This window comes from Kickxella alabastrina, assembly GCF_025024165.1.
Source record: "Kickxella alabastrina strain RSA 675 chromosome Unknown BX661scaffold_9, whole genome shotgun sequence".
Taxonomy (NCBI): domain Eukaryota; kingdom Fungi; phylum Kickxellomycota; class Kickxellomycetes; order Kickxellales; family Kickxellaceae; genus Kickxella; species Kickxella alabastrina.
Window position 1 is genome coordinate 681,641 of NW_026251480.1, and position 11,538 is coordinate 693,178.

The 11,538-nt window shown below is 47.1% G+C and overlaps 7 protein-coding genes across 7 annotated transcripts; 3 read left to right on the plus strand and 4 right to left on the minus strand.

The window, feature by feature from the left end:
* Positions 1 to 2,815: 2,815 nt before the first annotated feature.
* On the plus strand, positions 2,816 to 4,057 carry BX661DRAFT_142660 (nucleoside phosphatase GDA1/CD39; the record flags this gene model as incomplete). Its single annotated transcript, XM_051532958.1, has 1 exon — positions 2,816 to 4,057. One exon carries the CDS (start codon positions 2,816 to 2,818, stop codon positions 4,055 to 4,057), a length of 1,242 nt encoding a protein of 413 aa, XP_051392304.1.
* Positions 4,058 to 4,099: 42 nt separating this feature from the next.
* On the minus strand, positions 4,100 to 5,425 carry BX661DRAFT_181726 (uncharacterized protein). Its single transcript, XM_051535786.1, has one exon. It carries the CDS (start codon positions 4,939 to 4,941, stop codon positions 4,108 to 4,110), a length of 834 nt encoding a protein of 277 aa, XP_051392305.1. The 5' UTR covers positions 4,942 to 5,425; the 3' UTR covers positions 4,100 to 4,107.
* A 113-nt stretch (positions 5,426 to 5,538) lies between these two features.
* Positions 5,539 to 6,703, minus strand: BX661DRAFT_181727 (uncharacterized protein). The gene has a single exon (XM_051535787.1). It carries the CDS (start codon positions 6,479 to 6,481, stop codon positions 5,633 to 5,635), a length of 849 nt encoding a protein of 282 aa, XP_051392306.1. The 5' UTR covers positions 6,482 to 6,703; the 3' UTR covers positions 5,539 to 5,632.
* Positions 6,704 to 7,352: 649 nt separating this feature from the next.
* BX661DRAFT_224265 (uncharacterized protein) lies at positions 7,353 to 8,509 on the plus strand. The gene is made up of 4 exons (XM_051538904.1): positions 7,353 to 7,827; positions 7,926 to 7,984; positions 8,070 to 8,260; positions 8,302 to 8,509. The coding sequence occupies exons 1-4, from the start codon at positions 7,693 to 7,695 to the stop codon at positions 8,367 to 8,369; spliced, it is 453 nt and encodes a 150-aa protein (XP_051392307.1). The 5' UTR covers positions 7,353 to 7,692; the 3' UTR covers positions 8,370 to 8,509.
* Positions 8,510 to 9,148: 639 nt separating this feature from the next.
* Positions 9,149 to 9,892, plus strand: BX661DRAFT_193742 (vacuolar ATP synthase subunit D; the record flags this gene model as incomplete). The annotated part of the gene is made up of 1 exon (XM_051537808.1): positions 9,149 to 9,892. One exon carries the CDS (start codon positions 9,149 to 9,151, stop codon positions 9,890 to 9,892), a length of 744 nt encoding a protein of 247 aa, XP_051392308.1.
* A 35-nt stretch (positions 9,893 to 9,927) lies between these two features.
* BX661DRAFT_102513 (uncharacterized protein) lies at positions 9,928 to 10,541 on the minus strand. Its single transcript, XM_051532399.1, has one exon. It carries the CDS (start codon positions 10,429 to 10,431, stop codon positions 9,964 to 9,966), a length of 468 nt encoding a protein of 155 aa, XP_051392309.1. The 5' UTR covers positions 10,432 to 10,541; the 3' UTR covers positions 9,928 to 9,963.
* Positions 10,542 to 10,652: 111 nt separating this feature from the next.
* On the minus strand, positions 10,653 to 11,413 carry BX661DRAFT_170711 (uncharacterized protein; the record flags this gene model as incomplete). Its single annotated transcript, XM_051533648.1, has 2 exons — positions 10,653 to 11,092; positions 11,143 to 11,413. 2 exons carry the CDS (start codon positions 11,411 to 11,413, stop codon positions 10,653 to 10,655), a joined length of 711 nt encoding a protein of 236 aa, XP_051392310.1.
* Positions 11,414 to 11,538: the final 125 nt, after the last annotated feature.

Consider the following 11,538-nt stretch of genomic DNA (forward strand, 5'->3'; position numbering starts at 1 on the left):
TTGAAATTTACAATATCCAAGACAAGAGCAAGCTATGGAATGGCTCAATTAACTTTAATCATTTGCACAAAGCAAATATAGATGGGTCGTACAGAGGTCTAAAATTAATTGGCAATGTAAGCTCTGGGAAAATAGACTTGCTTAATGCGAGCATAAAAGTCATCTCTGTTGAGGATACAAATAATTTCAACAGAACTATCGACATGCTGATTAACAATGTGCCAACTAAGGTAAATTATACAGAGCTTTTATTAGATATGGACTTGTCAAAGTGTGATTTGCGGCATGTTCAATGGGGCAGTCTACAAAAGCTCAATTTTTGTCGATCGGTAAAATTTAGCATCCTTGTAGATTTGATTTCAAATGCACCGAGTTTGACCAAAATATCATTGGAAAATATTGTATACGACGGCAATTATAAATCAAACCTCAAACAAGTGCTGCCCATTTCTAAGTGTATCACCAAACTGCAACTGAGAAAGAAGGTTATTGCAGATAATAAAGAAATGGAAGATTATTGTATCGGTTTTTTGGTGTTTGCTTTGCCGTCTTTGGAACAAGTTAGGATGCCTGTAGAAAGCTTTGACTATGCAGAGTTTATCAGAGAAAACAAAAGTTGGTGTCCTCGCCTGGATCATATAATATGGTTATGAGGTTGTTTGACATTGTCCTTGCGTTGTAAATTTGTAGTAAATAAATTAGAAACCAGCTTGTTTATAATTGTCGTACTTGATGTGAATAGGAAAATATCATAAACGGCAACCTGTTTCCAAAACAATAGTATCTGCAAAAACGCGAGGAAAGCTGCCTACACCATTTACAGGCTGTATAAACGAATTGCGCAGTAGGGTCACTAAGAAGGGCACTAAGAAGGGTACGCAAGGGTGTGTTGAGTTATCTGGTTTTGGGTATCACATTGTTGAGAACCCTATGGGGGGCCGCGACCTGGGTCAGCAACCCAGGCTGAAACCCCCAGGCGCGCACAGATTGATCAGATAGATGCGGGACGTCATCCGACGCCCTGATCCAATCACATCGTTTGCGAAGCCATGTGGTGTTCTTGATTGAACCTGTTTTTGCCAGATCCTGATGACAGTAGAAATTGGTGCAATTCCGAGGTGCATCAAAATAGCATTTGTTTTGTTATTGTCGTTTGTTTTGATATTTGTGTACATGTGTAGCACAGGGGATGCCGCGCACTTATTATAGTTTGTTTTCGTTGTATACCAAGGTGTTCCCGCCATGAGAACGAGAACACCTTAATTTTATCTTATAATTTGCAGCTTTTACCAGTAGCTGCCCACCTTGTTATAATCTGGCTAATAGGGCCAGTAAAAGACAACACAACTGATAATAGAACGTATATCAAATCGTACGGCAGTAGTAGTATTGACGATATGGTCTTTTTAAAAATCACTTGGTTATGATTTAGATTAATTATGTACTGATTGTTTTTTATTTTCATACAGGTAATATATGCACTTTTGAAAAAACTCTAATCAAACATTTGAATAGTTGCCCGCTTTATCCGAAACCAATACAACATTAACTTTGAAGTTTCTAATACGTACGCCAAGTAGTAATACCAAGTCCGAAGACTCATCTCAATCTTATTTTGCGGAATGTAACCTGGAATTAGATTCATAGATTGATAGTGAGATATAACAGCAGTAAATAATGTAGATACTTTTAACTTTTAATAAATTTATCTGGTATTTCGTATCATAACACACTCCATCTTTCTTCTGTCTCCTGTGAGCTTCAAGAGACTTTGTGCATCCTTGCACACCGTCTTATTGTAGTTAGAAATAAACTAGACATAAAGCTGACGGCAGCCCAGCCACAAAAAACTTGCTTGAGTGTTCCGTTTAAAAATCGTATCACTAGTCCATTATAAGGCGTTTATCCCCTTATCACACTGTAAATAAAAAAGCAGTTCCGAGTGTAAACGTGGGCGCGGGTTGCGTGTTATGTTTATCCAACGCGCAGTAATCATCTGCTTCGCACTTCAAAATAGAATATTCGGTCTGCTGTAATCGGATTGGCTGGAATCAACCTTTGTACATTTCTCCCCTTGATTTTCAGTGTGTGATGCGAGGATATCACTCACTGGAAAAATACACGCCGCTTTTTTGGGGGGACGAGCAAGGCCAATCAGAATTCTTGCAAAGTTTGCGGAACACATCATTCTCAGGCATGGGGGTCTTGCTATTTTTCTACTTTCCACCACCTCTCATATAAATACGAACTCTTCGCGCCACCCACCTTTCCTTTTTTACGCTTCCCAATCTCGGCAACGACATCTTTTCTCCTGAAACAAAATCATACCATCACCACTTTGCAGCGCACGACACGAACGCAGTCTGTCCAACGCCGTAACACCCAAGGCACAACACCTCAACTTCAGGAAAGCAATTCGGCATCACCGACTCTAATTGGTTCCTCAACCTCGTCATCTCGACAGGCAACGCCCAATTCAGAAGTCGCTAGCAACCGGGCAGCAGCCTATAAGACAGAGGCAAACAAGCAAAGCGATACCATTGAGGTTCAGCAAGAAATGATAAGTGGTGAAACCTATTCGGGGCTTGGACAGTACCCGGGCAAGTACCGGAGTTTTGCGGCAAGGCCATGGATCCGCATGGGAGTCATAGCCATGACAATTCTCGGTTTAGTATACTTGGGCGTCTCCATGCTCAACACATCATCTTTTTCGGGGCTCAGCAGCTCCTCGAGGGCAGAGGCCATTGACATGCGGCTGCAGTCCGTTCACTGCGACGTGCCCCATCAGGGGAGGCCCCTGGTGCAGTACGTTCTGATGGTGGACGCGGGGTCGACTGGGTCGCGTATTCACGTGTACAAGTTTAACTACTGCAAGGATCACCCGGAGCTGGAAGACGAGATTTTTGAGCAGATCAAGCCTGGACTTTCGTCCTTTGGTGACAACGCCAAGGGCGCGGCGGAAAGCCTGGACGTGCTGATGGAGGTGGCTATGAAGGGCGTTCCGGAGCAGCTGCATGGCTGCACGCCAATTGCTGTCAAGGCCACCGCTGGTTTGCGCATGCTCGGGGGCGACAAGGGCGACCGCATTCTGCAGGCCATCCACGACCATCTGGAGACCGACTACCCGTTCAAGCTGATCCCAAACAACCCCGTGGAGATCATGGACGGCAAGGACGAGGGCATCTACGCGTGGATAACCGTCAACTTCTTGCTTGGCACGCTGGGAAATGCGGAGCACAACACGGCAGCCACGTTTGACCTGGGTGGCGGCTCGACGCAGATCGTGTTTGAGCCACGATTCGAGAAGTGGAATGGCCAGGGCGGTCCGCAGTTGGCGGAAGGCGAGCACCGGTACGAGATGACGTACGGCGGGCAGGAGTATACGCTCTACCAACACTCGTACCTCGGCTACGGGCTGATGGAGGCGCGCAAGAAGATCAAGGCGCTGATTGCGCAGGAGGCGTCGGCCAGCGGGAAGTTCTCGGTCGAGCACCCGTGCTTCCCTGCCGGGTTCCGCGAGGAGGTGACGACCGGTGACGGCAAGAGCCAGGTGACAATCAAGGGCATGTCCAAGGATGCGTTGGCCAGCCAAAAGTCCTCCGACACTTGCTACCAGCAGGTGCGCCGTATCCTCAACAAGGACGTGCCATGCGCCGAGAAGCCCTGCTCATTTGAAGGCGTCTACCAGCCCGAGCTCGACAAGACCTTTATCAACAACCCCTTCTATATCTTCTCGTACTTTTACGACCGCACTTTCCCGCTCGGCGTGCGCGACGAATTCAAGCTTGCCGATGTTAAGGCGCTCACCGAGAAGGTGTGCAAGCATGACGTATCGCTGTTTGCCGCCAAGGAGCAGCAGGAGGAGGTCGGCGCTGAGAACCACTACTGCATGGACCTGGCCTTCCAGTACTCCCTGCTCAGAGACGGAGTCGGCATGCCCGAAAACCGTACCGTTCGCAGCACGCGCAAGATCAAGGACGCTGAGACCGGATGGTGCCTCGGCGCGTCCCTGGCTGTGCTCGACCAGAACAAATACTGCAAGTACAAGTCTTACTGAGTTTTTTCCTTTATCTTTTATTAATCGATTTCTTTAAATGCATCAACATTTTACTCCCACTCATCCCACGCATCGTCGTTGCTGTCTGGCTTTGCACCATCTGCCTTGTCCGCCTGGGCAGCAGCGGCGGCAGCAGGCTTGCCGGCCGTTTTGTCAGCCTTGTCCACACTGGCACTGGCATTGCTGTTGTCAGCCTTGGACTCTTCTGATATGGCTGCCGGCTGCGGAGCTGCAACGTCACCAGCAGCATCGGTGGAATCGACGGTCTTGGGCTCCATAGTCTTGGAAACTTCAGCAGACCCATTCTTTGCCGCTCCTGTCTCTGCCGTCTTCCCCTTGCTCTTGCTATCCTCCTCATCCTCATCCTCCTCTTCGGCGTCCCAGCTGAACTCGTCCTCTGCAGTCGCAGCGACCGCCGCTTCAACGAGTTTCTTGCGACGCACCTCCTCCTGTTCGACCATCCACGCGCGGAAAAAGTACCTCGTCCAAAACTCATTCTCTTCAACCTTTTCGCCGACAAGCTTCGCATGGATACCTGCCATTGCGGGGTTCTCTGCCAGCAGCTGCGCAACTTGCAACATGCCCTGGTCCATAACAAACGCTTCCTCAAAGGTCTTGAACTCGGACATCTCGCGAGGATCTACCAAATACGTATCCTCAGATTCCCTGATGGCGGCCAGCTGTGCCATGCGTCGGTCGTAAATGATTTTGCGCGCAGCGCTCTTCTGCTCCTCCGTGCTGCCGCTCCCCGGCGCCTCAATAACAATGGCATCGCGCAGGAGGTCCTCCAGATCACTTCCCAGCTTACTCATCAGCCGCTTAGCCTTCTCCTGTTGCTGCATCAGCGCGTCCACTTGGAAGTGTCTGCCAATACCGCCAAACATATTTTGACTGTGTACTTTTTGGTCCTGAGCTTCAGTTTCGGTTCCATCAACTGCCCTGCTTTTTTGTTCCGGCTGTAGTTCCGCTTCGAGGTCGGTTTTAAGCTGTGTGAAGCGCGTGGAGAGCTCGTCCATGCCGCGTGTGGCGCCCACTTTGACTGCCTGTGCAAATTCGGCAATGTCCTGTGTGTATGCCTTGGTCACTTCCTCGGATTGCTTCTTCACTTGGTCGACAAAGTGGTCTAATTGTAATTCTGTTTGGAGCCTTTTCCCCAGCTGGCGGCAAACCCAAACATTGAGCTGAATGAGGGAACCAGGTCGCTGGTGTTTGTTTCTGGCCCGGTCTGAGGACTGCTGGGCTCAGAGCATTGTGGAAGAATTCCTTCCGATTCGGCGGCTTCGGCCTGAAGCTGCGCGGCGTAGCCGTCCATTTTTTATAAAGTTGTGTAAAAGCGCAAATAAAAAGTGGTGACAGAAACAAAAGTGCGCCCTGTAACAAGCGGGCTTTCCGGAGTTTGCTTTCTCAATCAAAACACGAGTTTTTCTTGCACGTGCCCTTCTTTTTTATATTGCCTTTTGGTTTTTTAAGACTCGAGCTGATTTTTGTATGCTGACACTTGGTATAATTGATAAAAAAAGAAAGAAAGAAAGAAAGGAGGGGATTTTGAAAAATAAACCAATTGTATATATGCTCCTAGTTGCCGTCGCGAGCAGCGGGCTTCTCAAAGCCCTCCGGCGCATTGACGCGGCCGTTGCCAGTCTGCTCCCATGCCGACGAGTAATCCCAGTTACGGAAGGCCTGCGCGAGCTCAATCGGCTCCGAAACCACTCTCTTCTTCTCCTCATCATAGCGAACCTCTGTGTATCCGTGGATCGGGAAGTCCTTGCGCAACGGATGACCCTCAAAACCATAGTCTGTCAGAATACGGCGCAAATCAGGATGGCCGACAAAGAAAATGCCGTACATATCCCAAACTTCGCGCTCGCCCCAGTTGGCAGCCGAATGCAGCATGGCGACAGAGTCTACGGGGTGGGTCTCGTCCGCATAGGTCTTGACGCGGATGCGCGCATTGAAGCGGTAGGAGATGAAGTTGTGGATGACCTCGAAGCGGTTAGGTCTGGTGGGGTAATCGGCACCTGTGGTGTCTGTGAGCTGCTTAAACTGCGCATTCGTGTGGTCCCTTAGGAACTCCACCACCTGCGCGACGGCGTTAGGCGCCGTGTAAAGGACAAGCTCGTCCTTCCATACTGAATACTGCTGCACGTATTTGGGCAACATGCTGGAAATGTACTTGCCGAACTCATAGAGAGTCGGGTCTTCCTCGCGACGCGCGGGATCGGCCTGTGCAAGAGTCCTTTCAAAGGCAGTGTCTTTGGTTGAACGGGTCGTGTGGATTTGTGCCGCTGGGATCGTGCGAGTAACGAGTTTGGCTGAGGCGCGCGAGCCAAGATCTATTAATGATAAAAACATATTCAAAGACTCGTAAGAGCACAGAAGAAAAAGTTGCATTAGCTGGTGTAAATTCAAAGTGTTGGGTTCCATTTCTGAAAAGTTAAAGTTACAATGCTCCCCTCCCTCCTTTCTTTATCCCTCCTGCCCAATACCGAGCGCCATTCGAATTGGAGGTGAACTTACAGCTGGCAGTGCGGGCCACGGTCGGTGAGAGCCTGCGAATAGCACGAACGGAAGATAGCATTATTGAAATAAAAGCGATTGAGCCCGATTGAAAGATTTCAAACAGACCAAATGTTTATGTAAAAAAAAGATTTAAAAGACAAAGATTGGAAGGCCACAAAATGTAAACGAAAAAAGTTTAAAACCTATCAAAAAAGCTAAAGGCTATGCTGCCCTGCCAAACTTTCTGTGCACTGCTAAAGGCCTGCGATTAATCTCTGAGATAAACCAAAATGACCAAACCTAACAGATCAAGTACAGATTAAATTAAAATACATGGTAGCTATAAATATATAGGTATTGATCAGCCAGCGATTCAATCAAAATGTATTTGTTTGTGCCCCAGCCAAGCCGGATTTGCGAATATCAAAATAGAGCGCAATGTGCTTCGCAAGGATGTTAATTCCGACACAGTTATACTCGCCATTTTGCTGGTAAATTAAAAAAGTTGCACGGCTGCCAGTCCATACTAAATCAGAAATATGCACTCATATTGGCTTAGCGAGCGATTTACCCAACTATATTTGCTTACAAAACGTGAACGAAAATGTCGCACACACACGTCTGCATTTTTTGGAATTGCGACTGCAGCTGCAATACAACTACAACTACAACTTTGACTCAAGTTTCAATTTTTCGAGCTCAAGTGGCTGCCAAGACATGCTCAATAGTCTTTCAAAAATACATCTTTCTGCGGTTAAAAGAGGAAAAGGAAAATAAAAGTAATTTTATATGGACTGACATTGTTTTATTATATATCCTATTTGCCTCTTCCATTTCTTTTTTCGCTTTACTTTACTTCATTTATTATGTTATTTACACCATGCATGGACTTGTCATCTAACGTTGCAATTATGAGTTCAGACAAAAATATTACAACTGAGGTCTACAAGCAGATCGAACTGTAGAAGATAGGAAGCCTATTAAGAGTTTGGAGGCCGCCCATGAGTAAGCCATACGCAAGTTGTAATGATGATAAGTCCAGTATTATAATAATTCTTTGAACGGGACTACGAAAAGAGCTGAAGAGTTCATTATTGTTAAATCGCTGTGCGCATGAAATATCATAAATATATTTCATGCGCCTCCGTTGCCACGTGTCCCAGCCCAATCCTGGCGTCACAGCCAAGGTCGTCAAGACCATTGATGTATCATACAGTGGTGAGAACGGCTTTAACCAGACTATCAGCTTGTCGCAGGAGTGTTTGTCAAATGTCTAGTTAATCCAGGAAAAGAAGCTCATTGTGAAGTTCTTTGGCGAAATCTCTCAGAGCACTGGCAAGATTATCTATGATATGAACGATACTTCAAGCTTTTGGATATGGGCATTGTCGAGATGGTTATTATATGGGAAAACCTGGAGGGTACCCAGTACATCTTCATGATGCCAATAGTTTCAATGTTAAATGTGTGTTCACCTCTAAGCATGCGTCTGACCACTCCACTTCTTGAACAGTGAGACCGGCACTCAGCTTGAGCTGATCAACAAGGAGCCACCGATTGAGTGGATTGCTAAGGTATACAAGCATAAGGGCGCTCTTCTGGAGTTTATCACGGATAAGTCGCCAAAGGGCTTGCAGTATATCAATGGCTTTGGTGGTATTGGTGACATGCTTCACTGGCAGCTTGACGTCACCCAGCTGGGCAGTGAGGATAATGGAAAAGAGGATGCGAAGAGAATGTTGAAGATGATAGCGATATGTACTACAAAAAGGGCAAGGAGCAGGCCAATGACAAATTTGATGACTACTTCTAAGCGTCGACCCGCTAACAAACCTAACATCAAACCTGCTTAAAATATGTCTGCGTTTGTTTTATGCTGATATACAAAACGACATTGTACAATTATAGAAATAAATTGGCATTCTTTCTGTTACCACTTTTACAATGTCAGTCAAAAAATTTGTACATAATAGTTAGCTTTAATGGAACATATTAAAAATGAAAGCAGATATTGACCTGTACTCTTGGAACCTCTATTTTACATATTGCGTATAAAAAGGACACATACCTTTCAAATTGTGTTTAGCTCTTTAACCCCAATTTCATACACTTTTCAATTATTAATTTTGTTATATAGTTTTCCATATTTCCATACTATAACTAATATTAAGCTTTATATTATTATATCTATGGTAAATACTTTTCTTTGTGCCCACACGGGCGTAATCCTAGATGTTATGGTGATCGGTGCCCCTATTTTCCAGCTGACACATTCTGACTATAGCTGCTTGTAATAGTCTGAGCGTTACCGATATACCCTGCCAAGATACCAAGTTGAAATTTGGAATCCGGGTGGTGCGTAATCTGATTGACGTGACGCAAAAATGCCCACATCGTTAATTTTTCACACCCTTTTTTATTTAGTTTCAAGTGACGCAGCTCGTATTGTATTTTTGTATTCTTTTTTCGTAATTTTCCTTTTTCCTTTTATATTTAAATTCTACACACAAACCTCATTCCACTCTTGTAACAAATTTGTAGAATTTAATCGCGCAAAATGGCTGCTGTTCGCGACAATGTGTTTCCACCCGAATGAATTTGACAGTCACCAAGACTCGCCTAAAGGGCGCACAGACCGGCCACTCGCTGCTGAAACGCAAGAGCGAGGCTCTGACCACACGATTCCGCGCAATTGTCCGCAAGATTGAGGATGCAAAGTTAAAGATGGGCAGGGTAATGCAGAATGCCTCATTCTCACTGGCCGAGGTGGCCTACATTACGGGCGACATCAGCTACCAGGTGCGTGAAAGCGCCAAGCACGCGACCTTCAGAGTCTCGGCCAAGCAGGACAACGTTTCTGGTGTCCTTTTGCCTGCCTTTGAGCCGGCCATGCAGCCGGGTAGTCAATTTGAGCTCACAGGCCTTGGGCGTGGCGGTCAGCAAATTCAGAGAGCAAGGGCGGTGTATACAAAGGCTGTGGAAACTCTGGTGGAGCTGGCCTCTTTGCAGACCGCCTTTGTCATACTCGACGAGGTCATCAAGCTGACCAACCGTCGCGTCAACGCTATCGAGTACGTCATTATCCCGAGGATCGAAAACACTATTTCATATATCAACTCGGAGCTTGATGAGCAGGACCGTGAGGAGTTTTATCGTCTGAAGAAGATCCAGGGAAAGAAGAAGGACAGGGCGGTGGCTGCTCAGAAGTTGCTCGACGAAAAGGCCAAGCTTGCTATTGTCGACGGCAGCATCCATGGCGCTGTCAGTCAGGAGGAAGCCCAGTTGGGAGTGCGTAACATCCTGGCCGAGCAGGTCGACGAGGATATCATTTTCTAATCGTTGTTATTGTTGTTGTTTTTGCATCTTTTGTTTTATTGATTGAACATTTCTATCTTATCGTGCCTGGGTTATTCAGGGTTAGAGCTTTTGCGTTTAAACAGGCGCATTACCATTCTCGGCTTGTGCGCGGATTTGGTGCTGTTGGTGTGCTTTATGTTTTCGGGTATATGCTGTTTCTGTTCTCCAGAGCCAACATCACCACCATTCAATGGGGAATCTGGAGTTTCGGGTATGGTCCTATGGTTCTTCAGGGACTGCTCCGGTGTAGCTGTAGTGGCAGTTGTTCGACCGCTTTTCTTTTTCAACTTAAGTGGAAGCAGCATTGAGGTCATCCCGAGTTGCGATTTCTTGGCTGGAAAAGGGTCCGCAGCTGGCGCAGACTTAGAGTTGGCAGTTTTAAATCCGGGCGAGCTTTCCTCACGGTCAGACTCCCCAGGCATAATAGACGACAGACTGATCGGCGAGCCTGTGTGCTTTTTCGTCGCATCCCTATGCCGCTGCTGCGCAGCCAGCGATCCACAAGCGTCCGAGAGCATTGTGGAGACTTTGGAGATTTTGCGTTGCTGTGGGGGCTAAAGTAGCCAGCGCCATCCATGTCGCTGGCACTAGCACTGACCGCCAGCTGCTCGTGTCTAGCCGGAATGCTGTCGACGATTCATATTCTGGCGTGTTCAAGAGAGGAACACTGCTGGCGCCACCAATGTGCGAGTCATTAATGTGGCAGGATGGACAACGACGGATGGTGTGCCTTCTGCTCTCACGGACTCTGAGCCCATGGGTGAGTCGAATCCACTTCATAGGCGCTCGGCTGCACTCCTGTTGCCGTGCTCATTCCGCTTCCTTCTCGACCACCGCCACCGGTGCTTTCGCTGGGACCGGATGATGTGCTGCGTAGTCCAAAGGAAAATTGCGGCCGTGGTAGCTTTCCAATGTTTAGTTTGGAGAAGGACTTGCCGATAACGCCCGACGTACTGGGTTTTGATGATTCGGCGGCCATCTTGCTGCTGGAAGCAGCATTGACAGCGTCTGGGTTATAGTCAAATGACATGTTGCTAGCATTGCGCGCCTCGAGATTTGCTGGCGGGTCGGGTGGTGGGTTATGCACCCATTCGGGTACCTGGCGGCCCTGAGACAGGTAGAATGACTCAAGCATGTCTTCTATTTGCGATTTTGTCTGGAACTGCTGCTGCTCCTGTGCTGTGGAGTTGTTGGGATCAGCCCCATGTTCATGAATGAGCCAATGTTACTGGCTAGTTTGTTAAAAAACGAGTATGCTGTGGCCGGTTGCGAGTCCGAGATGGTGCTTGTTCTGTTGCGGCTTGTTTGCATGCTGTGTCGCGGGTCGGCTTGCTCGTGCTGTCGCTGGCTGGTTACTAGCCCCATGGTGGCCGCCGCATGCTCAAAGTCGGTTATGTTCGAGTTGTTGGTGAGCTTTATGCCCAGACCCCAAGACTGTCTGCCACTGTCGCGCCTGTCTCTGTGCGGCCTGGTCGGTTGCTCTTCGATAAAGTCAAACATTTTATGTATCAGTATAAGATATAAACAAAGGAAAATATCTTGTAAATAAATGCTTTTAAAATTTTTAAAATGGCAAAGCAAGGCAAAGACGAATACAATTTTTTATTTTGTATTTGCAACAAATG

Coding starts and splice junctions, on each gene's coding strand:
- BX661DRAFT_181726 (XM_051535786.1), bottom strand. CDS start 4,941: ATGTTTGGCGGTATTGGCAGACACTTCCAAGTGGACGCGCTGATGCAG.
- BX661DRAFT_181727 (XM_051535787.1), bottom strand. CDS start 6,481: ATGGAACCCAACACTTTGAATTTACACCAGCTAATGCAACTTTTTCTT.
- BX661DRAFT_224265 (XM_051538904.1), top strand. CDS start 7,693: ATGCGCCTCCGTTGCCACGTGTCCCAGCCCAATCCTGGCGTCACAGCC. Junction 7,985..8,069: donor GAAAACCTGGAGGGTACCCA/GTACATCTTCAT, acceptor CTTCTTGAACAG/TGAGACCGGCACTCAGCTTG. Junction 8,261..8,301: donor TGACGTCACCCAGCTGGGCA/GTGAGGATAATG, acceptor AGAATGTTGAAG/ATGATAGCGATATGTACTAC.
- BX661DRAFT_102513 (XM_051532399.1), bottom strand. CDS start 10,431: ATGCTCTCGGACGCTTGTGGATCGCTGGCTGCGCAGCAGCGGCATAGG.